At 47.3% G+C, this 27,710-nt stretch overlaps 1 protein-coding gene across 1 annotated transcript; it reads left to right on the forward strand.

Moving 5' to 3' along the window:
- The first annotated feature begins 116 nt into the window (after positions 1-116).
- Positions 117-3,712, forward strand: LOC311426338 (adenosine 5'-monophosphoramidase HINT1-like). Its single transcript, XM_084502787.1, has 3 exons — positions 117-332; positions 2,557-2,662; positions 3,367-3,712. The coding sequence occupies exons 1-3, from the start codon at positions 187-189 to the stop codon at positions 3,619-3,621; spliced, it is 507 nt and encodes a 168-aa protein (XP_084358913.1). The 5' UTR covers positions 117-186; the 3' UTR covers positions 3,622-3,712.
- Positions 3,713-27,710: the final 23,998 nt, after the last annotated feature.

Genomic DNA, 27,710 nt, shown 5'->3' on the forward strand with positions numbered 1-27,710 from the left:
GCGCCGATAAGCACCGGGTCGACGGGAGCGGAGCCGCCGAGAGGGCGGGGACAAGGGAAGAGGGCAGGCGAGGCAGCCAATCGAGGCGCGGGGGCGGTCGGCGGCGATCTGTCGGCCCAATGAGCGCCGCGGAGGGCCGGGCCGAGTGCGGGAAGCGAGGGGGCGTTGTACCGAGCGGGCGCCGTCATGGCCGACGGGATTGTTAGGGCGCAGGCCGCCTGGCCCGGTGGCGGCGCTGCCGCTGCTTTCGGAGCTTTCGGAGCGGTCGCCTGCAAGGGCAAGGAGGTCCCCGCCAACGTTCTCCGTGAGGATGAGCGGTCGTGGACGAGGAGGTAGCCGCGGCGTTGTTGTGCGAGTCTTTCCTTCCTTTCCTTTCCCTCGGCCGCTCGCAGGCCCTCTGAAACGAGGGCCCGTCGCGGGTCCCGGGAGTGCGGCAGGGCGGGTGGTGGCCTTGCTGCGGGAGGGAGGGACGGACGGACGGTCGGTCGGTCGGTCGGGGTCTCTCCGGCTCGTGGCGCTCTCTACTGCAGCGCCTCTAAAACGCCGCGCTTCTTCGGTGCCTGCCCCCGGGGTGCCACGGCGCGTACTGGGTCGCCGGCGCAGTCGGTCTCCTTGGGGGTTCGGACTGTATGCATATAGGCAGTGAGCATCGCAGTAGTGACCGTAATCAGTCGTTTCTGCGTAGCAGAAATGCAGGTCTTGATGCGCCTCGTGATAGCGTTCTAGAGACGCCCCGGCTCGGCTGTGCTAGGCTTTGGTTATGGCACCACCCCCACCGCGCACACGAGCGCGCGCTCTCTCCAAAGTGGCTTGTGAAAGGGAAGAATTGCAGCTTTTCCTAGCTTTCTTAAACACCTAGAAACCAGTCAATCCCGCAGGCTGCGAGAGCTTCCCAGCTCTCATTTCCGTGCTGGAGGTGGACCGTGATAAGAGCACGCTGGCAAGGTTCACTGATGCTGGTGCGCCGCAACGTGCTAGGAACTAAGTGAGCAGCTGCTGAGAGTTATGAAAAAATTGCAGATGTTATCTGCAAGGTGTTAACTCTAAGTTAGTGTCCAGCATAACCGTTGTTGCTGTTTTTAAGTTTGAAATGCTAAAGATAGGACAGTTAGGGATTTCCTCTGCTTCTGACGGCAGGGTTTATCTGCAGCGTGGAAAACAGGCCCTTAGTGAAAGGGGCTGCGTTGCCCGCTCTGCGTGCTGACTCGTAGAATGGTTTGGCTTGGAAGGCACCCTTAAAGATCATCTAGCCCAACCCGCCTGCCGCGGTCAGGGACGTGTTTCACTAGATCGGGTTGCTCAAAGCGTTGACGCGTTGCTTGGAACAGCGCTTTCTTAATAGGTCTCGGTAATGTTGCAGCTGCCGCCCGTTTGGAGTATTGGAAGCGTTCAACTGCTCTCCGGAAACCGTGCTTGCGGTAGCGCCCCGCCTTTACGAAAGGGCGCGTTTCCTGTCTCCTTCGTGGTGAAGGCTGCGCGAGGAGTGTGCGTGCGTGTGTGTGTGTGTGTGCGCACGCGCGTCTGTTTTGACTCGGCCGTACTGGCTGCAGCAACGTATGTAACCTGAACGCTGTGCTTGATTGGAGAACCAGGCCGTTAACTTGAGTCTGATGAGTGACTTGAGAGCAGACAACCTACTCTGACCGCTCTTAGTGCGACGCGTTTCCTGGAGGACGAATTAGTTGCAGTTTCTCGCTTGGTCTCAACTTGAGGTGGGGGGAGGGGGCGGGGGCTTAGAACCGCTTTTGGAGCGTAGTTGGCTCTAGCGAATGGTCTTGAATTTGCTTAGCTCGCTGTACCGAAGGCCTGTTTTACGGTTGAGCGATGTTATAGGGAGGAGCGTGAGGAAGGCTTATAATTCTCGATTGTCGTGCAGTGAAAGGCGATGGTGAGTAAGAAGTACAAAGCATCTGTGGAATCGAGTCTTATCGACAGTGTTTCAGTCGCATCTAAAACAAATAAAAATAGCGGAAGTCGCTAACCTGAAGTACTCGGCTGTCTCGCTGCCCCCGTCACCTTGCGCGCTGGATCCTGCTTCTGGCGCCGTATGCAGTTTCTGTCTGCTGGTGATTTGGGGAGTTCCCTCGCAAGTAGTTGCGAGTTGATGGTTTCCTACAGGTCGGTGGTATTCGTGTTTCGAAGGTGATGCCTTGGCCTCGGTCTGGAGGTGTCTGACGTCGGTCCGGCCGTAACGGGCTAATTTGGAACGTTCCTTCCCCTGAGTACGTGGCGTTCTCGAGGACGGAGAGTTAATACGGCCTCAGCCGGATTACTCCAGGTTCTTTGAAGATGCCTTCCTGCCTCTGGCCGAGGCAATATTTGGACATAACCGAAGGACAGTTAGCCATTGTTTGCCGCTTGTGTGTCTTGTGCGTAGAAGGTAGAGAACTTTGCCTATTCAAAGCTCGCTTAAGAAGAATCGCTGTTTTGTCGTGCGCGTTTGGGGTGCCTGATAATCTGCTTCGGTAGGACGAGTTCAGTGGGGCATAGTGATTTGCTTAAGCTGTTGCCTTTCTCTGAAGCCGACTACGTTTTAACTGTTTACTCTTCCTCCAGTGCCTTGCGTTCCGTGATAGTTCGCCTCAGGCTCCAGTGTTTTTTCCTAGTCCTTCCTGAGAAGGCAGTTGTCCGGTTATGTGAAGCAGACGATTCTGGTGGACCCGTGAGTACTGTGGGAGCTTTCTGTTTGCTAGGCTGGCTGTACCTGTAACAGGTTTGTAACTTCCTAGACTCTTTCCCGTCCCCTCTTTTCCTCTGGCTGTTGCAGAGGGGCGCACAGTAGGCTATTTGGGGTTGTCCGATGCTGTAGTCTTTCGCCTCTAGCTTGTAATGGAGTTGAGCTTTTTGACTGAGAGCAGTGATATAAAGCGATGCTCGTCTCCAGCTACGCGCTTGCAGTGCAAAAAGCAGCGTTGTTCCGGCGTGCGGTCTGATGCCCGTTTTCACGGTTTCCGGACAGCGGGGGTGGTGCCTTGACTATGCAGAAGAGGGCTTGGGGTTTGGGCAGGTCAGAGGCGAGGAAAGGGAAAGCTGGTTGAGCGGCGCTTGGGTGTTTGTTTCGCTGTTAGCTATGCAAGTCAAGTTCCAAGGCTCTGTGAGCCCACGCAAGAGAAAAGGCACCGTGAAGCTTTTATTTTCCGCCAGAGTGGCTTACGTTGCCCGAAGCTATGACGGGGGCTTTAAGCCCCAAGACAAATTCAGCTTCTGTGACTGTTTTGTAGTCTGTTACTGTCTAGAGGGTAATTCAAAGAGCGGCGGTTGAATTGTGAAGGATTAGCTAACCGTGTTCTGTGGGTGGTTCTCCGCTCGCGTTCATTCTGTGCGTCGTGGCACAGCACGTTAGGTGACGTTATTTCCTTTTTCCAGCTTCTTGGGCGTTTCGTGGTTGTTGGCAAGAAGTGTGCTGTTAACCTGGACCTGACCAATGGATTCCGGATGGCTGTGAATGCCCACCCTCGGGCCCTTCAGACTATCGTGTACATCTATGTATTCTGGGTGGCGGTCAGTTGGGCCGGCCTCCCGGCTAAGGTTTTTGCACCGCAGGCGTCACTGCACGCGTACGGGTCGCCGCCGAATAGGTTTCATATGTTGCCCATCAGTCTAGCCCCTGTTGAGGTTTGATTTATTATTTTTTTTGGACGGCTGTCTGTGGAGGGTAATAAAGAGCTTTTGAGCAGCATTTGCACAATAAAGATGGAGCATGGGGATATCACCTCTGTCTTGCGTGTCTTACCGATGGAAATAGTTCCGCAAGTTAAAACGGCGTCTCCCTGGAGCGCACGTGCGCAGAATGTTTTGGTCCGTTGACAGTGTCGTGTAGGTGGTGGTTTGCCCATTCATTTGGAACGCGAAGCTAGAAGCGCTCGGCGGTCCTGTGGGTCTCTGTCTTCCTAAGACGATCTAGGATGTGCTGTGTGTTTGAGGCCTTGCTATCTTCCCCCTGCTCCCGAATAAAAGCGTGCCCTTTTATTGCGAAATAGCCGAGTTGAGGACTGGCAGATGTAGAACCAGAGAAGAATAAGGTTGGAAGAAAGCTTCCAGGCATTGTCTGTTGTCTGCCCCTGTCCCGAGGAGGAGGCAGAATAAACTCTACCGGGTGTAATTTCTGACAGGTGCTTGTCAGCCTGTTCTTGACTACCCTAGGAGTTTTGCTACCGCTTTCTTTTCGGTCCTCCTCGTGGGTTTCGCAACTTTGAGAAGGAATTCCTCCCACAGGATGTAGAAGGCTCTGGGATGCTTGAGTCGGCTTCTGATAAGTTCGAGACTCGGCTGCCGTTCTCTTTATTTTTTTTTTGTGTTTATTTTTAGTGTCTTTTTTTTTTTTTTTTTTCCCCTAAACGAAGTCCGTTGTTCAGTAACTAGAAGAAGGATTAGCTAAAGGCACCATAAGGCTTTTAAATGCGATCACCTCTCGTGCTTTGTTAGACCTCTGGCTTCGCTCTGCTCCTTGTTTAATCGCGATTACATTCAAGGCTTACTGGAGCGTGGGAACGTTAAAATGCTATTAAATACTCTTAGTGTTTGAAACTTGCTAAATGAAATGATTTTTGTGACTCCGTTCCTCATAAAGAAACTTGATTCGTTAGCCAACCACTAGAACAGGCTGCCCAGAGCTGCATCCAGCCTGGCCTTGAACGACCCCAGGGATGGGGCATCCACGACCTCCCTGGGCAACCCGTTCCAGTGCCTCACCACCCTCTGAGTGAAAAACTTTCTCCTAATATCTAACCTAAATCTCCCCTGTCTTAGTTTAAAACCATTCCCCCTTGTCCTATATGATCCTTCCTTGATAATAATGATTATTATTATTAATTAAACAATGTAACTAAAGGGGAAAAGAAAGGGGGAAAGGGAAAAAAGGAAAAAACCAAAACAAATAAAGGCTACGTGGAAGTAGTGCAGAGGAAAGAAATTACTCTCTACTTCCCACAAATGAGCGATGCTTGACCACGTCCTTGAAGCAGGGCCTCAACGTGCGTAGCCGGTGTTTGGGAGGAAGACCGACGTTTTCACAACGAGAGCCCAGCCTTCCCCTCTTCTTCCTGTTTCCACCTTTTATTGCTGAGTGTGACATCATACGGTATGGAATATCCCTTTGGTTGGTTGAAGTCAGCTGCCCTGGTGATGTTTGTCTTCTTGCTTTTTTGCCCACCCCCTAGGAGGGTTAGAGAGAGTCCTGATGCTGTGCCAGCGCTGCTCGGCAGTAGACGCAACACTGGTGTGATACCACTGCTGTTCTAGCTACAAGTGCAGAGCACAGCACTGTATGGGCTGCTGCAGGGAAAGTTAACGTCCCAGCCAGACCCAGTACAGGCCGTTGCCCCTTGTCCTATCCCCACTAACCACTGCACAGAGGGTGGCGAAATCCCACTGTCTCCCACGCAGAAGATATTTGTAAACATTGATAAGATCCCCTCTCAGTCTTCTCTTCTCCAGGCTGAACAGACCCAGGTCTCTCAGTCTTTGCTCATAGGGAAGATGCTCCAGGCCCCGTATCATCTTTGTTGCCCTCCGCTGGACTCTTTCCAGGAGATCCTTGTCTTTTTTTGTACCGGGGAGCCCAGAAGTGGACACAGTACTCCAGGTGAGGCCTGCCCAGGGCAGAGTAGAGGGGGGGGATCACCTCCCTTGACCTGCTGGCCACGCTCCTTTTAATGCACGCCAGGATCCCATTGGCCTTCTTGGCCACCAGGGCGCACTGCTGGCTCGTGGTCAACCTGTCGTCCACCAGGACCCGCAGGTCCTTCTCCGCAGAGCTCCTCTCCAGCAGGTCATCCCCCAGCCTGTACTGATACATGCGGTTGTTCCTTCCCAGGTGCAGGACTCTACACTTGCTCTTGTTAAACTTCATTTGGTTTCTTCCCGCCCAGGTCTCGCTGAATGGCAGCACAGCCTTCTGGCGTGTCGGCCACTCCTCCCAGCTTTGTATCATCGGCGTACTTGCGGAGGGTGGACACTATTCCCTCATCAAGGTCGTCGATGAAGATGTTGAACAAGACCGGACCCAGCACCGACCCCTGGGGAACACCGCTAGTCACAGATCTCCAGCCGGACTCTGCGCCACCGATCGCCACCCTCTGAGCTCGGCCAGTCAGCCAGTTCTCAACCCACCTTACCGTCCACTTGTCTATCCCACGCCTTCTCAGCTTTGCTAGCAGGATGTCGTGGGAGACAGTGTCAAAAGCCTTGCTAAAGTCAAGGTAGATGGCGTCCACTGCTCTCCCTCCATCAACCCAGCTGGTGATGCCATCATAGAAGGCTACAAGGTTGGTCGAGCACGATTTCCCCTTGGTGAATCCATGCTGACTACTCCTCATAACTTTCTTCTCTTCCAGTGGCTTGGAGATGGCATCTGGAACAAGCTGTTCCAACAGCTTTTTCAGGGACAGAGGTGAGACTGACCTTTCCAAGAGCTCCACATCCTTCTTGTGCTGGGGGCCCCAGGCCTGCACGCAGTATTCCGGGTGGGGTCTCCCAAGAGCAGGGTAGAGGGGGAGAATCTCCTCCCTCTCCCTGCTGGTCACCCCTTTTTTAATGCAGCCCAGGACTTAGTTGGCCTTCTGGGCTGCAAGCGTGCGCTGCTGGCTCACGTCCAGCTTCTCGTCCATCAGGACCCCCAAGTCCTTCTCCGCGGGGCTGCTCTGAAGTTCTTCTTCTCCCAGCCTATAGAGATACCTAGGATTGCCCCAGCCCAAGGTCAACGCCTTGCACTTATGGCATCCCTTCCCTCTATTGTATCGACTGCACCGCTCAGCTTGGTGTCATCTGCAAACTTGCGCGATTCCGTCGTCTATGCCATTGCTAAGGGTGTTGAAGAGCACCGGTCCCGAGCCCGACCCCTGAGGGACGCCACTTGTGACCGGCCTGCGCCCAGACATAGAGCCGTTGGCCACAACCCTTTGGCCGCGACCAGCCAACCAATTCTTTATCCACCCAACAGTCCATCCTTCAAAGCCCTACCTGTGAAATTTAGAGAGAAGAATGTGGTGAGGGACCACATCAAAGGCTTTGCTCGGTCCAGGTAGCATATCCTATCCCAGGACTGGTTTCAGCCGTAAACAACAAACAGTTATGAAGAGAGATGTAGCTTTGTAAATATTTTTGTTGCCTTGGGTGAATTGGTGTCTGGTCACATTGATTGGCCCACGTGGTAGCTGGGAGATGGCCGACGGGGAGGACTGAGATGTTAAAGCTGCCTGTGGTTGCCTGCCCCCAGTCCCGTCCCCGTGGGCCATCCCGATGGCAGTAGCGCCCGCCTGGAAGCTCAAACTAAAGCGAGCGTATTCTGATGTCATTACCCTCCAAGCCTGTCAGAGAGGCAGAAGCGCTGTGGCCTCCTCAGGCAGGAACTGCACGTGTGGGGACGGCCGCGTCCCTGCCGCCGTGTCGGGCCAGTTTGAGCTCCGCTCTCCGTGCGGCTGCAGGGCACCGCGGACCACGCTTGGGCAGCCTCGGGGGGCGCTGCCTAGTTTTCCAGAAGCTTCCTCCCCAGCTGAGCAGAAACCCAGTTGTGATGTGTCAGGGCTGAGCGCAGGCTTTGTATTCCTTCCCGCCACCCCCTGCACGGGAGGTGCAGCTTTCCCCCTCGGAAACACCAGCAGTTGAAGTGGGGCTCTCAGGGAAGGTTGTGGAGCAAGTTCTGAAAAGGTAAGGCCTGCCCTGGCAAAAGCGGGGATTTGCCTGCAGGGAGCAGCGCCCAAAAGCCACCAGCGCGTTTGGGGTGGAGCTGATAGGGTCATAAATAACGCTTGGGGCTACGAGCGTGAGGTCCCACATCTGGTCCGGGGCAATCCTAAGCACAAATCCAGGCTGGGCGGAGAATGAGAATTGAGAGCAGCTCTGAGGAGAAGGGCCTGGGGGCGTTGGTTGATGAGAAGCTCGTCAACCGGAGCCGGCAATGCAACGTGCGCTTGCAGCCCGGAAAGCCAACCGTATCCTGGGCCGCATCAAAAGGAGGGTGGCCGGCAGGTGGAGGGAGGTGATTCTCCCTCTCTGCTGCTGTGCTCTTGTGAGGCCCCACCTAGAGTAAGTACTGTGTTCAGCTCTGGGGTCCCCAGCACAAGAAGGACGTGGACGTACTAGAAGGCGTCCAGAGGAGGGCCACGAAGATGACCGGGGGCTGGGGCACCTCTCCTAGGAAGGCAGGCTGAGGGAGTTGGGGTGGTTCGGCCTGGAGAAGAGAAGGCGCCGGGGAGACCTTGGAGGGGCCTTCCAGTACCTAAAGGGGGGGGGGGCCCTACAGGAAAGCTGGGGAGGGACTCTTTGCCAGGGAGAGGAGCGATAGGGCCAGGAGTAATGGTTTTGAAGTCAGAGAGGGTAGACTTAGGTTGGATAGTTGGAAGCGATTCTTTCCTGAGAGGGGGGTGAGGCACTGGAACGGGTTGCCCAGAGAAGTGGTGGATGCCCTGTCCCTGGACGTGTTTAAGGCCAGGTTGGATGGGGCTTTGAGCAACCTGGTCTAGTGGAAGGTGTCCCTGCCCAGGGTGGGGGGGGGGGGTTGGAATTAGGTGATCTTTAAGGTCCCTGGATTACCCCCTCAGTGGGGAAACAGGGGAGGGTCCTGTCATCAAAAAGCATATAAACTGTGTTTTGGAACTAGTAGGTGCGCTCTCCTGCTTGTGGGGCGCCCGCCATTGCAATCAATCGCGAGTAAATTACTACTTCACTGAGATCCTCGCCTGAGCCTAAGTTATTGGCTACGGAGTGTTTCTCGCAATTTGGGGGCTCGTCCGGGATCCAGTCACCTACCGGGGAGCCCCACCGCCGCAGCAGGAGGAAAGCATGCCCCGCTGATTTCAACGGTCCTGTGCATCGACGGTGGCGGTTCTGCGGAGAGCTGACAGAGGGCCCGAGACTGATTAAAGAGGCGGGATCCGTGAAGTACTGGGAAAGAGAAGAAGGTAGGCACTCCGGGTTTGCTAATTGATCCGGTAACTCTGTGCACAGACCAAGGTAAGAAATGTTAAGTATTGCCTTGGGGGTCGGGTGAGACTCTGCGTGATGTGTGATTGAGACGTACTTTTGTACGAAGCGAGTGTGGAGTCCTGATCCGCGGTTCCGTGGCTCCGTGAGGGGCGCGGCCGGAGACGGACGAAGCGTGAGATAAGGGAGAGAAAGGAAGAGTCTCGGGAAATTTGGTGTACGGTAAGCCCTTGCGCAGGGAAGTGCTTGGCAGTACACCCCCATTTTCCAGAATCGGAACGTTAGTGTGAGGTACCCTGCAGGAGGGAAATTTCTGTAGCAGCACACTGACAAGGGCTAGGAAAAATGGGAAATATCCCTGGGGGAGTGCCTACCAACAGTTCTTCCTGAAGAATGATAAGAAATTGGAAACGTAATCCCAAAATTAGAGGAGATTGTAGAAGGGGAGAAAAAAAATTAAATACTGTGTATCAGTCTGGACAAAAGAACCAATTAAGGAAACAGCAGTATTTTGGCCAAAATACGGGTCTGATGAAAATTCAGGCTTTACGTTTATGTGTAAACAATAAGCTTCCTTTTTCGGAGAAGGAGCCAAGTTATGCTCCCTATAATCCTAATATTGTACCCGTGGCAGCAGCAGTCACTCCAGGAAGGGAGACAGGGACTGTAGTTAACACTGTCCCTAAAGAAGGATCGTACTCTAGGCTCTGTCAAGAATTAGAACAAGGTAGAAGATATATTGAGAATTTTGCCTTCCCTGGCACTAACAGTACTAACACTAACAGTGTATCCTCTTAGGTGAACTACCCCCCCTCCTTAGCAGCAGAGAGGTTAGGACTTTTAAGAAGGAGAGGAAGTCTTTATTCGAGGACCCCAACAGCCTAGCTGAACAAATAGACCAGTTCCTAGGACCTGACTTATACTCTTGGGGGAGGGAATTATGCCTATAAGTATGTTGTTTACAGGGAAAGAGATGGGAATGATCAGGAGGAGAGCTGCTATACAAGAATGGGAAAGAGCTCATCCTCCGGGACCAGGGGTACTACCGGCAGAGCAGAAATACCCACTTGCCAATCCTGGCTGGAGTAAGGATAGTGTGCAACACAGAAATCATATGAGAGACTTGGGGTCAGAATGAGAAAGTACTCGGGGATGAGTCCCGAGGACCCGGTATCCCAAGGGCTCTTGAAAGTTCATTGTGTGATTAAAGCCTGGCAAGATATGCAGAAAATGCTCCAGAAGGTGGGGGGATGTAGTGAACAGTCACTGGGGGGCCCTCCTGCGGGAGGCCCTGGAGGTGTGTGTTTCCGGAGGGGAGATGAGAAGGAAAAGCAGAGAGCGAAACTAATGGTATTGACAGTGCAGCGGGTAGTGAGGCAGAGGGTTGGAGAAAGAGGAAGAAAATCTTCAGGGGGAGTCAGGGCCAGGATGGAAAGGAGAGGAAGAGAGATGAAGGAATGGCAGGCAAAGAAGGCTGCCTGTGTTGTGGCCTGAATCCTAGCAGGGACAGGCTTTGATAAGATGTTTTAAGTGTGACCAAGGATTCCCAGGGGATGCAATGTATGATTACATTGTACCAAGAAAAGACTGCCTGGGGAAATGAGGCCTGTAAGTCTCTCTTTGCTGTTCCTTGTGTGATAGCAACATCGCGGTTCCCCCTGCATTCTCTACAGCTATAGGTAACCATACAGCTTGCCTCTCACGGCAGGGTGTGAGTGCTACCCAGCATCTGGGAGAATTTGCCTTGTGCTACCAAGGACTTGATGGGAAACTGCTCAAGACTTGAGATCCCCACCCAGGGCAGATCTCTGGTGGTACGGTGGAGGGAAGATCTTACGGTCCACCCTACCATATAACTGGGGAGGCACTTGTGCGCTTGTTCGTTTAGCTATACCCTTCACCCTGGCATTTGAAAGAGAAACATCACAAATACCCAGAAGAAGTTAAAGAAGCTTAGGAGTATCATTCGATGACAGAGTATACGTAGACTCTATTGGGGTGCCTAGAGGAATTTCCGGTGAACAGAAAGCCAGGAATCAAATTGCTGTAGTGTTTGAGTCACTGTTCTGGTGGGTAACGATCGATAAGAATGTGGATTGGATTAATTATATTTATTCTAATCAGCGGAGAGTCATAAATTATACAAGGGATGCGATGAGAGGAATTGCCGAACAACTAGATGGCACCAGCAAAATGGCTTGGGAAAACAGAACATCATTAGGTATGATGCTCGCGGAGGAAGGAGGTGGGGTGTGTGTGTGTGATACTGAGCAACCATTGTTGCACTCTTACACCCAGCAATACTGCCCCAGATGGCTCAGTAACTAGAGCATTGCAAGGGCTTACCACCCTTGCCAGTGAATTGGCAGAAAAAGTAGGCATATTTACATCCTTGATCGTAGTTGTAGGAGTTTTGACAGCCATTGGTTGCTGCATTATCCCCCGTGTAAGAGGACTAGTACAGTGGTTAACTGAAACCGCACTATTGAAACAAATGACCATGGAGCCACCACCTTACTCAGATAAGGTGATAATGAGGAGATGGAAAGCAAAGAAAGCGAAGGAGAAGACGAAATCTACCAAATTACACCTTAGAGAAAGGTTTTTCAAAAATCAACGGTTTATAAAGAAGAAAAGGGGGGAATTGTGGGAATAGAAATGTTGTTTTTGCAGAGTTCCGTTGTTTAGAGGGAAGGAACAACGTGGTACTGAGATACGCTTACAGTGATAAGAAAGCTTAGCAGGCGACCTTGTAAAATGCAGACAACCAGACTCCTTAGGACATTTAGGTGTTAAGTGAAATGTGAAATATGTTCATCTGATGAACATGGCCGCACATGTGAAATATGTTCATCTGATTCGTGTCAATATGGAAGAATGCTAGGGCCTCATAATGAAATGTGACCTTCTGTCTTACATCCCCTTGTATAAATAACCACATGCACAAGAGAATCAGAGTGGTTAGCGTATATAGTTCTTGTATCTTGCCAAAGAATGGTCTAGCAGTTCATGTTGATAGAGGGTTGGAAAGGTAAACCTTGAGACTCGCATCTGGGAGATAAGAGAATAGGGGGGAGTTTTTTGAGATAATTGCTGACTACTGCACGAAACACAACTTTCTGACATCTGGCCCAGAGACTACTAAATAAGGAGGGAGGGGGGAAGCTGAAGAATGACCAAAGGACAAAGCCTGGGAGGGAAGACTACGAGCCTTCAGTACGAGCGACCCCCAGAGGGACCACCGGAGACTGATACGTATGCCTCCGTGGGATGGTTCGGGTCCTGGGAAACTGATTATAATAACCCTGCGTTTTCCAAAAGTGGTGATGAATATGTATTAGCCTAGGAGCATAAAAACCAGCCGCCTGATGTAACTGGTGTGTGTCTTGGTGGAGCAGAGACTCCCAGCGCACCCAGCACTGTTTGCTTACCTCTATTCCTTTAATAAATTGTAAACTTCGATTGTAACCCTATTTGGGACTCAGTCATTTATAGCAGTTGGGGGCTCGTCCGGGATGGCTTTGGTTCCTGAATTCTGATTTGATATAGGAGAGGCGCCTCACCATTTGGTGGCTCCTGTTTGAGTCAGGTCGGGACTAATGGCATCTTGAACCTGAATAAAGGTAAGCAAAGAATTTGATTTTGTTACGAGCTCCCTTGCCGGCTGCAGCACTGTATTTTGCCCGTAATTCTGCGCGCGAAGATCCGAACGAAGACGACGGAGTCGTAAGCATTTAAGGCGTATACCGTTTGGTTGGGTGGGATTCGGTTGCCTGCGTGTGTAAGAGTGTGACTGAGACGGAACTTAGTTCCGAAGCGAGTGTGGAGGTCTTCTAACCGCGGCTCCAGTCTCCCGCGAGGGACTTGGCCGGTGAAGGACCGAAGCGATTCCTATAGGATTTGTGGGTGGGTGATAGGTCCTGAACCCCCTGCAAGACACTCTTACTAAGGTAACCAAGGGCTGTGGGAATTGCCATGGTAAAATTCCTAGATGGGTCAGACAGAACTGAAGACCAAGGACCAGAAGAAAGGGAGCAAATTACCAGACATACCACCAGAAAGTCCATTAGGAATAATGATTAGCGGACGCCCCTAGGTGCAGCCTGAGTGTTTTGCTCGGAGGGGACTCCGCTCTCGGCCGCTCACCGCAGGAGCAGACAAAGGCCTCCTGAAGCTGCGGACAAGCGGTATGTTTTCAGCTGCTGGAGGGATACTAACTGGAGTGTTAATAATTGTATGTCTTATTCTTAAACGTGCAGGTATTTTGTGTTGAAAGCGTTTGTGTAAGGGTTTGAAACCAAGTGGAATGAGTCACTCCACGAAGAACACAGTCAGAGGCAATACTTGTTTGGTTGGTTATCATTCTAAATTATATTCTTGTGGTATGAATGAGATGTGCTAGAGGCCTCTCTGTGTGATTGCATGATTGTGCTGTGGGAGTGAGACGCAGCGTCGCTGCGAAGCGAGTGCGGAGTTCCGATCCGCGGTTCCGTGTTCTCCGTGAGGGGAGCGGCCGGAGACAAACGAAGTGCGTGACAGACTGAAAAGAAGTGCTGTTTTATCCAAGTGTTGATTGGTGGTGCCCAATATGTGGGCCTGGCAGTGTATCTTGTGATCCTATTTTTGCTCTTAAATGCTTTGAGTGTGACAAGAAAAAAGGCGGGAGCATTATCTAAGTAACTAACAGTTTAGAAGCCTTGGTGTATTTGCTGTGGTGTTTGGTCAGTTTCCCAACACTTCTTCTTATCTTTTTCCAGCCTGTACTTTCACCATAGTCTCAGTCAAGGGCCAACTTAATTCCATACCTTTCTCCCTCCAGGATGCTCTATACCGTATTTCATCCCATTTTCCTTCTCTCTTCCTTCTTTCACTCTGGATATTCCTATTTGAAGTGGCTAGCCTGGCCACACTTGAAACATCTTATCAAAGCCTGTCCCTGCTAAGATTCAGGCTGCAACACAGGCAGCCTTCTTTGCCTGCCATTCCTTCATCTCTTCCTCTCCTTTCCATCCTGGCCCTGACTCCCCCTGAAGATTTTCTTCCTCTTTCTCCAACCCTCTGCCTCACTACCCGCTGCACTGTCAATACCATTAGTTTCGCTCTCTGCCTTTCCCTGCCATCTCCCTTTCTGACACTCGCCTTCAGGCCTCTTTGCCATTCTTGTATAGCAGCTCTCCTCCTGATCATTCCCATCTCTTTCTTTGTAAAGATACTTATAGACATAATTCCCCCCACCCAAGAGTATAAGTTAGGTCCTAGGACCTGGTTTAATAGTTCAGCTAGGCTGTTGGGGTCCTCAGTTAAAGACTTCATCTCCTTAAAACTCCTAACCTCTCTGTTGGTAAGGAGCAGGGAGGAGTTCTCCTAAGAGGACACACAGTTAGTGTTAGTACTGACAGTATCATGAAAGGCAAAATTCTCAATATTTTCTCAATATTCTCAATATTCGCTCCACAAGCAGGAGAGTGCGTCTACTAGTTCCATAACACAGTTTATATACTTTTTTTTTTTTTTTTTTTTTTTTTTTTTTGAGGAACAGGACCCTCCCCTGTTTCCCCATTGACTGGGTAATCCAGGTTCACAATCTATCTGGTGCTTCACAGACAATAGATGGCTTTCAGTTGCCAGCCTGTTAAATTTCAAATTTCTTTTGACTTTTATACTCTTTGAGGTGGTAATTTTTCTTACACAGTGATTTCCGTCTAATTGCTCTAAGGATTCTGGTTGTCTACATTTTACAAGGTCGCCTGTTAAGCTTTCTTATCATTGTAAGCATATCTTAGTACCACGTTCCTTCCCTCTAAACAATGTAACTCTGCAAAAACAACATTTCTATTCCCACATGATACACCTATTTCCAGCGACTTTCTATATGAGCTTCTTTGAGTGTTTTGCTGAGTTTGGCTGAACCTATCTTCAGGAGGTGATCAATGTGCCTGTTCCTGTCCTGGTGTCCATTCTGCTAGCCTGTTCCTTTTCATTCCTTCTTTCTACTTCTTTATTGATGACATAACTTCATCATGTTGCCTTTTTATCTTGAGGACAGCTTCCCCTCTTACACCCTTCACACCACAGCAGTCCTTTTCAAAAACAACTTTTCATTTGTCAAACAACTTTGCCCGGCAATAGCAAACACCCAGCAACTTCCATTGAAAACCCGAGATTGCATGGCTTCTCCTGAATCACCCTTCTTTGTTCCCTCTAAACTCTTACATTCCTGATGGCCTCATCTTTAAGAGTCTGATGTTTTCATCAACCATGGGGCTTGCTGACCCCCATGGCCATGCTCCCACATCTCCCCCTTCTTTATTCATATCAACCATCTTCTTGACACGAATTACTACTCCATATATCACATGACTCTTGAAAGACTGATTCATTCTTTCTACTCTGACACAAGACTGGGGCCTGGCGGGGAGGGGGGGGTATGCAGATCCCAACTAATACCTAATAGTCTGATTATCTCAGTAACTATCTTGGCTGTTAATTGTGGACCTCTGTCTGATGACATTCCCAAATGTGATATATGTCGTCCACTGATTCTTCTGCTACATCACTGGTCCCCCTGCCGCTACTGCCATCACAGGCCTTTGCTGTTATACCCCCTGGTGACCTGAACGTGCCTTTTAATCCAGGCCCTATTGGCCTTGAAAAGGAGATGGATATGTTTCCCTTTGATCTGGGAAGAATAGGATACATAAGGCCTGAAGGCCAAGTTGCTTAACAACTTAAAGCGAGACATATCATTCCCACGACTAGCCCTGGAATTCTTTGGTGTTTGTAATCAAGAAAAGGAATGGAAAATGGAGACTGTTATATGATCTGAGAAAAATTAATGAAGTCATGGAAGACATGGGAGCACTTCAACCAGGATTACCAACTCCAACTATGCTCCCCCAGTCATGGATATTAATAGTAATAGACTTAAAGGATTGTTTGTTAAACGCTTGCCAGAATTCAGAAAACTTTGCCATGTTTATGTTTCAATTGGTACCTTTTCTGATTGTACATAGGTATAGGCATACTCGGGTTTCTTATGAATACGTAAAAACAATGTTCTGTATATTTAGAAAGTTCGATGTTAGTGTGTGCTTGTTGGTAGTGCATAGACTCCCCGCACACCCAGCACCGTTTACTTGCCTTTTATAAATATTACTAAATTCAGATTGAGTTGTATCTTCATTTATAACACCAAAGGTATTCCAAATCTCGGGATTACCTCTTTTAACAAAGCTTTTACTACTTTTGCCCTATTGGTAGTGACTTGCGGAAAACGGACTCCACAGTCAGTAAGATTGTAAAGTAGGTATGTTTATTCAGCGCTGGGAAGCATGGGGGGTAGTCCCACTAAAGTTGTGGGCACCTGACGCGGCAACTTGCCTTGTTTTTATGCAGTAAAGAGTTACATACATGTATGCATGAAGTTTCCCAATACACCTATTCATAACATGTCCCTGCTTCATATTAAAATTAGCTCCAAGGAGTCATTTCCATAAATTCCTCCCATCTGCGCTTGCACAGTGTATTCTGGTGGTGGTCTTCGGGGGTCATGGGGATGAAGATTGATGATTCTTCCTCCTCACTGCTAGTTGACCTCTTGTCTTTGCGCAGACTCAGTTGCTCCTTGGCTCTTGTCCATCTGCAGGACCAGTTTCTACCAGTTTCTTAAGATAGGCTCACATTCTTATTAGGAGACTGACCTTGGTAAGGGGCCCAAGGCTTCTTGCTTTAGTTAATTTGCACAATGCACCATAGTTAGCAAAGACACTAAGTAGCATCCTAATTTAATGCTCTCAGCGCTCTATCACTACTTGATAAGATTCTCCTAACTCCCTCTCTCAGTATGACATGGAAAAGCCTCAGGCCAACCTGTGTATGTGTCCAACGAATACTTTAGCCCCCCCCTTTTCCTGGCATTTCGGTAAAGTCTATTTGCCAATACTCTCCAGATGCCTGCCCCTCAGTAGTTTTTCCAAATTGAATATTATTCTGTGGTTTTGGATAATTCCTACAACATATTTCACACCTCTCTGTGACTGGCCTAATAGTCTTTGCAATATTCCTGCTAATAAATAACTTCTGTAAATGCTTTAGCAAATTTTCTGTTTCCCAGTGCACAGCATTATGTCCTTCTTTCACTAGACTATTCATAAGGGAATAGGATACCACTACTAGACCTGAGGGTGCAACTGCCCATCCATTCTGCCAGTTTTCTGTAGGAAAGGAATTCGCAGGTGGCTTCATGCTGTTTCACACGTCCCTGAATTAGAGATAATGAGGAAACAAGTGGTAGAAACAAAAACTTGAGCAAGGTTGAGATAAAGTAAATTGGCTACAGTGTTAAAGATGAGCTTTGGGCAGTGGCCAGTTGCTGGCTGGCTCAAGGCATGTGTCTGAGGGTCTCTAACCAATTGTATGACAGATTCGGGCGAGTGGACATTGCTTGGGGCTACAGGGAAAGTATACGTAGTAGTGAAAAAGGGTAATAAACGTCTCCTGTTCAAGAGCCATCAGGAGTCCATGTCTTGCATCCCTTCAGTTTTCCACTTTTAAAGTTTCAGTTAATCTTAAATCTTGCTTATCATAAATAGGGTTTTTCTGGAGAGAAACTTTTCTCTGGCACTATAGCTAGTACTTCTTTTTCCATGCCTTTTTCTGTAGACCGTTTTGCAGCTAAATCAGCTAGTTTATTTCCTCTTTCTGGGGTGGTTCACCCTGATTGGTGAGCTTTACAATGCGTAATAGCAATAGCAAAAGGGATTTGTATACTCTCAAGTAAACTCAGAATTTCTTCCTTATGCTTTATCTCTATCCCTTGTGCAGACAGTAGTCCCCTCTCTTTCCAAATGGCTCCATGTGCATGCATTACTCCAAAGGCATATTTTGATGTCCAGATGTTTACACATTTGAAGCAATCAAGCTCAGGTTTACTTTTTGCATATCAAGTTGAGAGAAACATGGCAAGGTTGACCACAGCTCTAGTCTTGAGGGTCACATCATCTGGTTCTATCAGTGCCATCTGATACTTTAGCATTCTGCTAGGGAAGAGACAATGTTCCCCCTTCTGATCCAACACTGTAGTTACCATGTCTGGAACATAAACAGTTATTTTCTGTCCCATGGTGAGCTTCTGGGCCTCTTGTATTAACAATACTGTAGCAGCCACCGCTCTCAAGCATCCAGGCTGTTGTTGACTTACTGGATCCAATTGCTTGGAAAGGTATGCCACTGCTCGCTTATATTCCCCCAAGTGTTGGGTCAGGACACCAAGGGCTACAGCCTGCCTTTCACAGGTGAACAGTTCAAAAGGCTTTTCTAAATTAGGCAGCTCTAAATCCAGGGCTTTCATCAAACTTTTTTTTAAGCTGAATATATACATTTCAACTTTCACTGGTCCACTGAAGGGGGCCTTTGGATAACTTCAGTAATTCATATAAAGGTTTCACCATCAATCCATCATTAGGAATCTATATGCAGCACCATCCCACCATTCCCAAGAAAGCCATAAATGAATATTCCAAGTTTCTGAAAGTTGGCAAATAGCTTCTTTCCTGTTATTACTTATCTGTCTCTGTCCCTTTAAAATTTCAAAACCTAAATATGTTACAATTTCTTGTACAATTTGAGCCTTCTCCCAGTGAGACCAAGGAAATTTAATAGACTAATTTGTGAGTAAGGTAGCACCAGACATACAAAGTTTCTAAACTTCCTTCTATCTGAATAAACATAGTCAAGGTTTGGCCTATCTGTTCATAAAACATTTCAGCTTTGTCTCTATTGTTCTATCAGGGAGAGAACCATATGTCCTTCTGGCTCAGTATTATATCAGTATTGTAATTTGGTTTTAAATTATGTGATTGGAATTACTCTGTCCATGCTCAGTTATTTGTTGCTATATCCCCAGCAGTAGCATTCATCTACTAGATTAAATTTTTGGAAGAGATTTTTTACATCTGGAAGTTTCATTGTTCATTGTAGTTTTAAGGTTTAGGGAAATCAATTTTAAGTTCAATGAAATGAATGAAACTGAGAGAACCCTGTATTTGTCAGATTCACTGGAAATCAAAGGCTATGATCCCAATTTGTACTTCTATAGTGTATTAAATGCTTCTAAAGAAAAATAGGGCATTTGACTACTTGGGAACTCAAGATCTGAAGCGAGTATCTCTACATGACTGACTAATACTTTGTATAAAACAAATTTACAAGCACAGTAAGGTTGAAGAGTGGTGGAATTACTCAAATCACACAGAACAGGTAAAGAAAAAAGCAGCAGGTTAAATATTCTGAGGATGTGCCCAATCGCTGCAGACTACACAAAAGCTTTATACATATGCTCAAACAGTTCATTTTTGCCTTCTGCACTTGAGTATCCCGCCAATTGTTTAATGTTGGAATGAAAGTGATTATGCATTCCTTTGTACCCATTTGGGGGGGGGGGGAATGTCTGTAGAACAAAAACCTTCAAATCTCATAATTTTGTATTTAAAGTATTTAATATCACTGAGTATTAGATTTATCTGACAGAGACTGTAAACAGCTTGTAAATACACCAAAATTACTACAGACAGAGAACTGAGCACCTAGGATAATGCATCCACCTTGCCTTACTTATTGTTTGACCTGATACCAACCACTCTAGTGCTTATGTAAATAATGCTAACTCACACATCAAACAAAAGCTACTACATTTCTAGGTTGTGTATGTCTCCGATTGAAGTTTCTTGCAAAGCCTCACCTAATTAAGCTCTAAAATGCTATTTGAAAGCATGGGAGCCACACATTTTAAAGAATAAAAAGCAAGCAAAAGGCAAGCAGTTTCAACTGACATGGAGCAGTTGTTAGTGAGTCACAGGAGATAGGCACTTTGGTTTATCCACAGTCAACATCAGAAAAGTTTTTAGCATCATTGGTGAACCATAAGTCCAATCCAGTGCAAGCTCAGCTGCCCAAGGAGTCATAGAATCACAGAAAGGTTTGGATTGGAAGGGACCTTAAAGATCATCTAATTCCAACCCCCCTGCCATGGGCAGAAACACCTCCCACTAGATCAGTTTGATAAAAGTCCCGTCCAGCCTGACCTTGAACACTTCCAGGGATGGGGCATCTTCAACTTCTCTGGGCAACCTGTTCCAGTGCCTTACCACCCTCACAGTAAAGAATTTATTTATAATATCTAATCTTAACCTACCCTTTTTTAGTTTAAAACCATTGCTCCTTGCCGTATCCCTCCCCAGATTTCCTGTAGGGCCCCTTTTAGGTACTGGAAGGCCCCTCTAAGGTCTTCCCAGAGCCTTCTCCAGGCTGAACAACCCCAACTCCCTCAGCCTACCTTCCTAGGAGAGGTGTTCCAGCCCCTCTTTGTGGCCCTCCTCTGGACTTGTTCTAATACTTCTGTTATAAATGGCTCAGGATTCAAATTAGGATTAAATAAAAAATAGGATTTATTGAAAGAATATAAAGGAATAGAGGTAAGCAAACAGAGCTGGGTGCACTGGGAGTCTCCGCTCCACCAGGACGCACACCAGTTACATCAAGCAGCTGATTTTTATGCTCCCAGACTAATACATATTCATTACTACTTCTAAAAAAATAGATTATTATAATTAGCTTCCGGGGTCCAGTCCCTCCTACTGGAGCATGCGCAGTCTCCTCTGGGGGTCTCTTCTGGGGGTCTCCAGGGGTCTTTCATGCTGAAGGCTCATAGTCTTCCTCTCCCCCTTTGTACTTACTGGGCACCATACCAAGTTTATAGAACGTCCTCTTCAAGTCTTGTCTCCCAGCCGTCCTTCAGCTTCTTTCTCCTTCCTCTTTATCTCTCGGCCCCCCCTAACCAGATACCAAAGATCCACATAGTATCCCATAACAGTCACTAGTTGTTATCAGTTGTTCTGAAACTCCCAGACATCAAACACAAACAGCTTCACGAGTAATTAAAACATTCTTCCCCAGCCATTCACAGACACATCTATAGCAGTGTTAGAAATAGAAGTCCGGAATAACAAAAGCAAACAGGTTCATAAATTTAAGGAGTGTTTTCTGAAGACGTGATAAATTGACTAGAATGAGGGGGAGACTGGGACACACTGCATCTGTGGTTCAAGAATTAAATTGCCAGTGCAGGGCCCAGAGGCAGACAGGATTCAAACAAAATTGTTCTTTATGGACACGAATTGTTAAAACATTCCTCACAATCCCTTATCTTCTTTTTAACATCCCCAATTCGTGTCTCTTCTGTTATTAATAATTGGATTTCATCAGTTTTTTTCTTGGAGGGTCCAATTCTTAAGCATCATAATTGACATATTCCCTTCCTTTTTTAATGAAGTTATTACCAATGTACTATTTATCACCCGGTGTATTAATAATGTAAGACAAGGTATCATACAAGGTATAAACAATAACATCATTACACCACATAACAATAAAAATAACACTCTTTTAACCCATGGTCCACCAGGCAGCCATGAAAATAAATCCCATTCCATATCCTTCCAGGTTTGTGTTTGCTCGCTCACCTCCCCCCTCCTTCTCTGGGATGGGAGAGAGAAATGGGAAAGTGAAGCCTGTGAGTCGAGATAAAAACAATAAAATAATAACAATAATAATAACAATAATGATGATAATAGTACTACTAGTAATAATGTGTACGAAACAAGTGATGCACAATGCTCACCACCTGCTGTCCGATGCCCAACCTAACTCCAAGCAGTCCGGCCCTCCTCCCAGCCTGCCTGCTGGCAGGACAGTGAGAAGCTGAATTTGGCTTGGTCCTTGGCTTGGTGTAAGCACTGCTCTGTAACAATTAAAAACAATTAAAACATCAGCATATTATTAACATTCTTCTCATCCTAATACCAGAACATAACATTCTATCAGCTACTAGGAAGAAACACCCTTTTTATCAATCTTTAAACAGCAATTACTAAAGCTAAATTTTCCACAGATGTCTCCTTCTTGTGCTAGTAAATAATCCAAAGCTAGGCAATTTTGATACAAAGCAGTTCTAATCTTTATAACTATTTCTATTACAGCTAATAACCTAATTATTCTATTAAGTATATATACTGGGGTCCTATAGTCCCAGGATCTGTCTTCTGCCCACGTAGCTGGATCATAATAGGCAAACGCCTTCAGTCAAGGAGTTAGGCCCGCTTGCAGTGTCAATTCAGACTTGTGTTACCGTTCGGCCTGTCAGGGTGATCCAGCTCCTGTAAAACGAATCACAATTTTATATAGGTTTAAAAAGGTTCTTATGTTATTTTCTTGGGACAACCTGACCTTAGTGTGGGAGAAGTCCGGTCGAGGCCCTCTCACTCGGCAGTCAATACCCATAGGGGTTGCCTCCCTCGGTAGACCATACACACCGCAGTGGAGGGTCCTGCCCCGGTCTTGCCTTCTCCCTTTTCTCCCTTTAGGCTTGTCCCCTTTATTTGGCATCCTTAATTCATGCAGAGCCTCGTTGCCAGAATATTAGTTCTCCCTTAGCTTGAGTTTCAGTTTCCCAGGAGCGGGACTCAACCCTCCAAGTTTCAGTAGTTACTGGTCCTTTTATTCTGGATGCGTGGGTCCCTTTCTGCGGTTCTCACAGCTGTTTCAGTAGTCAGTGAAACAAGGTATAGTCCCTCACATCGGGGGTTCAGTGATTCTTTCCTCTCGTGGCTGCTTGTTGAAACACTTTTTTTTTTTTTTTTTTTTTTTTTTATCTTCTGACAAGTTAAATAACAGTTATCTAATTTGCTTTGTTGTATGGCCCTTTCCAGGTTCCTGTAGCAGGATTCATCTGATAGCCTTTCAGGTTGATACAGATTTGACTACAGCTACCAGGGTTTTGGCATTCATCAATACCTCCACAGTTTCTCTTGTCTACAAATTCAAACTCAGCTGGACAGTCACATTCATTTATGCATTCCTTCAGAGGCTCATCACCCCAGTCCTTGCAGTCTCTCTGCTGGTTACACACTTTATTGATATCTATGCATTCTCCACTTCTGCACTTGAATTTGCCAGGTCCAGAGCACTGAATAACATTGTTACAGTTTGCTTCATCAGTGCCATCCAGACAGTCTCTCATACCACTGCACTGCCTACTCCTATGGACACAGTTCCCATCTTCACATCTGAACTGATCTGGCCTGCAGGTCCAGGAAGGGCAGTTAATTTCATCACTTCCATCCTTACAATAAGGATCTCTGTCACATCGCCACAATTCTCTTCATCTTCTCCACTGTCACAGTCTTTTTCACCATCACATTTCCATAACACTGTTCTCATATGACACAGCTCAGCAATTTCGTCAGACCCATCTTCACAATCCGGGTCCCCATCACACTGCCATCTGTTTGGCACACACTGACCACTGTTGCACACAAAGTCAGATTCAGCACACATCTTCTTCACACAAGCACTCTCATCACTGCCATCTGAGCAGTCTTCACATTTTACTCTAGCACCGTCGGCAGCAGTGCACAGTCAGGCGAAGGCGAGCAGCAGGCAGAGCGCCCCGCACCGTCACCTGTGTCACTTATACTACTCCTATTACCCATGCTGTTAGTGTCAGTGGCATCCTCCTTTTCTTTTTGCCACTGACCATTCACCACAAATGGATAAGACACATGATTACTAGTTAGGAAAGAGAGTGTAACGTCTGCTATACGGCTGCAGGCAGTGCCAGCTGCAACCTTAGGTTTGTGAAAGAGCCTGCCGGTGGTCATTTGGCAGTGTAATCTGTGTCTCTGCACTCCTGCCCTGCAATAGAGCTAAGTCGTCGTTAGTAATGGTTATAACACCGATCTGGGGACTAATAGTCTTTTTTGCATTGCAAGATAAACCTTTTATAAAAAGAATGCTAGAGTGAAGCAGCACAGCCGCTGCTGCTGCTGCCTCCATGGTTATGTCAGACAGGCTGCAGGGTCCTGATGTCCGCCCCTCTGCTATGTGCCGACTCGCCTCACGGTGAGAGTCGACTGCCGGTGTCCACTGACGCCTCTGATCTCCTGTAGCAACTCGATCTCGGATGTTCCGCAATTACTTCAATTTCCCCGCGTTTTGCAGCTTCTGTCAGGCCTATTCTGTGTCTCTCAGAGCCGTCCGTGGCTCTGCAGCGTCTCTCAGGGCTCTCTCCGTCCAGCGGTAGTCCCTCCGTAGTTTCTCTGGTCTCCCAGCGCCGCTCCAGTCTCTCGGCGCCGCTCCGGTCTCTCGGCCTGTTCAGGTCTCAGCGAGTCCAGGTCTCGGCCTGTGCGGGCCTCATATGTTGCAGGAAGCACAGCCGAAAGCACCAGTAGAGTCAGATCATGCTCCTGCCTTTTTCTTGTCACAGTCAAAACATTTAAGAGCAAAAATAGGATGCACAAGATACACCGGGCCCATATATTAGGCACCACCACTCAAAACTTGGATAAAACAGTACTTCTTTTCAGTCTGTCAAGCACTTCGTTCATCTCTGCCCACTCCCCTTGCGGAGAGTACAGAACCACGGATCGGAACTCTGCACTCGCTTTGCAGCAACGCTGCTTCTCACTCACACAGTACAATCGCACACGGAGGCCTCCAGCACATCTCATTCATACCACAGGAATATAATTTAGAATGATAACCAACCAAATAAGTATTGTCTCTGACTGTGTTCTTCGTGAAGTGACTTGTAACACTTTGTTTCAAACCCTTACATTTACACAAATACTTTCAACAGAAAATACATACAATATGCAAATATTACAATATACAAAATGTCAACACAAAATACATACATAAAACCACATACAATTATTAACACTCCAGTTAGTATCCCTCCAGCAGCCGAAAACATACCGTTTGTCTGCAGTTTCAGGAGATCTTTGCTCCCGCGGTGAGCAGCTGAGAGTGGAGTCCCCTCCGAGCAAAACACTCAGGGTACACCTAGGGGTGTCCATGCTGCAGCCGATCCCACAGCCGAGCAGAGTGTCTCCTGCCTGGCTCACCAAAATGACTCAAAGAAAGCTGACTCCACAATCAGTAAGATTGTAAAGTAGGTATGTTTACTCAGTTCCATGCAGCACGGGGCAGGTAGTCCCACCAAAGTCATGCACTCCTAATGTGGCAAATTGCTTTAGTAAAGAGTTACATATACATGAACATTCCTATACATATTCCTAACCTGTCCCTTTGTGAACAGTCCTCCTTATCTCAGACCCCTTGATTAAAGTCTAAACCATGAGGTTGTTTTTGATCTGGTTCTCGGGGTCTGAGAGGCTCCTGTTATCTGGTGGTATAAGTGCAGCACAGGCACAAATGTAGCACATATTCATTCTTAATCAATTGCTCTCTAATTTCTAATTCCAATGTTTCAGCTTGCTCTTTTCCGGATCCACGGGTATTCTATTATTAATGTTCAAAGCCTGACAGACCCCGTCCTCCGTGGATCAAAATACATGGGGTCTTAAGGGTTCTTTTGGTCATTCTATCATAAAATACTGGATCATTTTCAATTTACTCTTTAATTTTCTGAGGCCCCTATTGTTCCAATTTCTAATCATTATTCATAATGGACTTTTTGGTCATATATCTGGTAATTTGCTCCCTTTCTGGTCCTTGGTCTTCGATTTTATCTGACCCATCCGGGAATTTTACTAGTGGCAATTCCCACAGCCCTTGGTTGCCCCCAGTGAGAGTGTCTTGCAGGGGGTTTAGGACCTATCACCCACCCACGTATCACTCCATTCACCAGCCCCCCCGACAGGAGATTAGAACCAGTGAGAAAACAAAAAGACCTCCACGCTGACTTTAGAAGTCTCAGTTACACTCTCACACACAAAAACTGGCAACCGCACCTTTACCCAACCGGACGGTATCTTACGAATCAGTCGTCTTCATCCAGAATCCAACTGGACGGTATCCACAAGCAGCTCTGCTGTCTTCGTCTGGGATCGAACCAGACGGTATCCACAAACGACTGTCGTCTTCATCCGGTTCGATTCCGGACACCGGAATCCAACCGAACGGTATCCAAACGACCCTGTCGTCTTCATCCGGATCTTCGCACGCAGAATTACGGGCAAAAAACAGCCGGCAAGGGAGCTCAAAAAAATCAAATTCTTTGCTTACCTTTATTCAGGTTCAGGATGGCATTAGTCCTGATCTGACTCAAACAGGAGCCACCAAATGGTGGGGCGCCTCTCCTAGATTAAATCAGAATTCAGGAACTATAGTCATCCCGGACGAGCCCCCAAATTGTTATAAATGGCTCAGGATTCAAATTAGGATTAAATAAAAAATAGGATTTATTGAAAGAATATAAAGGAATAGAGGTAAGCAAACAGCACTGGGTGCACCGGGAGTCTCCACTCCACCAGGACGCACACCAGTTACATCAAGCAGCTGATTTTTATGCTCCTAGACTAATACATATTCATTACTACTTCTAAAAAAATAGATTATTATAATTAGCTTCCGGGGTCCAGTCCCTCCTACTGGAGCATGCGCAGTCTCCTCTGGGGGTCTCTTCTGGGGGTCTCCAGGGGTCTTTCATGCTGAAGGCTCATAGTCTTCCTCTCCCCCTTTGTACTTACTGGGCACCATACCAAGTTTATAGAACATCCTCTTCAAGTCTTGTCTCCCAGCCGTCCTTCAGCTTCTTTCTCCTTCCTCTTTATCTCTCGGCCCCCCCTAACCAGATACCAAAGATCCACATAGTATCCCATAACAGTCACTAGTTGTTATCAGTTGTTCTGAAACTCCCAGACATCAAACACAAACAGCTTCACGAGTAATTAAAACATTCTTCCCCAGCCATTCACAGACACATCTATAGCAGTGTTAGAAATAGAAGTCCGGAATAACAAAAGCAAACAGGTTCATAAATTTAAGGAGTGTTTTCTGAAGACGTGATAAATTGACTAGAATGAGGGGGAGACTGGGACACACTGCATCTGTGGTTCAAGAATTAAATTGCCAGTGCAGGGCCCAGAGGCAGACAGGATTCAAACAAAATTGTTCTTTATGGACACGAATTGTTAAAACATTCCTCACACTTCCATGTCCTTATGTCCTTGTTCTGGGGGATCCAGAGCTTATGTTGAAGGTTGAAGTAATTGTGAATGATGTCCAATTAGCCATTATAAGCTGTGTTCAGCGTACATATCACGATTACGGATTCACAAACAACATAATATACCCTCAGTCTTTGCATTCCATGAACTACCACAGCCACACTTAAAAGAGTTTGGTCATGTTCAATGAGAAATACCACAGCTAGATTTACTGAGTAGTGCAATTTATTAAAGCAACAGGTACACAGGTTCTTTGAATTGCAGGTGATAAATTCACTGTCTGTAAAGCACATACAAATATCAAAAGTATGAGTAACACAGCCTGGCTATAAACACGTTAAAAGATATGAAGCTCCACTATAGAGATTTCTAAGTTTCCTGGGGATGCACTTGGTATAACCAATTGTTCAAATCTTACCCAAAGGCGTCCCAATGCAGGGGAAGAGAGGCTCAGCCCGTTGACTGATCCCAGAAGTCAGAAGGGATCTTTCCTTGCATTATGGTATCTTCCCTAACATCCTCTCTCCCTTAAGCTAATTTATATACCATTTTCTATCTTTTAGGTGGAGCTTGAGTGTGACTCTAGTCATGCATACCTTTGTTATGATTGGTGTTAAATTTTCTCGCTTTGCTTTTATAGACTAGAAAAAATTTAAAGTGCATGCTCAGTGAGGTGTGGTTACACCTTGGAGGTGGGTAGCTTTTGGGGTGGAGGTGTGTTTTGGTATTATAATGATATTATAATGGGCAAAGTTCACCAAA

The sequence above is a fragment of the Aythya ferina genome, assembly GCF_964211825.1.
Source record: "Aythya ferina genome assembly, chromosome: W".
NCBI lineage: Eukaryota > Metazoa > Chordata > Aves > Anseriformes > Anatidae > Aythya > Aythya ferina.

Bases quoted from the DNA above. Each gene is read 5' to 3' on its own strand.
- LOC311426338 (XM_084502787.1), top strand. From the start codon at position 187: ATGGCCGACGGGATTGTTAGGGCGCAGGCCGCCTGGCCCGGTGGCGGC. The intron at 333-2,556 runs GTAGCCGCGGCG...CTCTTCCTCCAG, and splicing joins GAGCGGTCGTGGACGAGGAG to TGCCTTGCGTTCCGTGATAG. The intron at 2,663-3,366 runs GTGAGTACTGTG...TCCTTTTTCCAG, and splicing joins CAGACGATTCTGGTGGACCC to CTTCTTGGGCGTTTCGTGGT.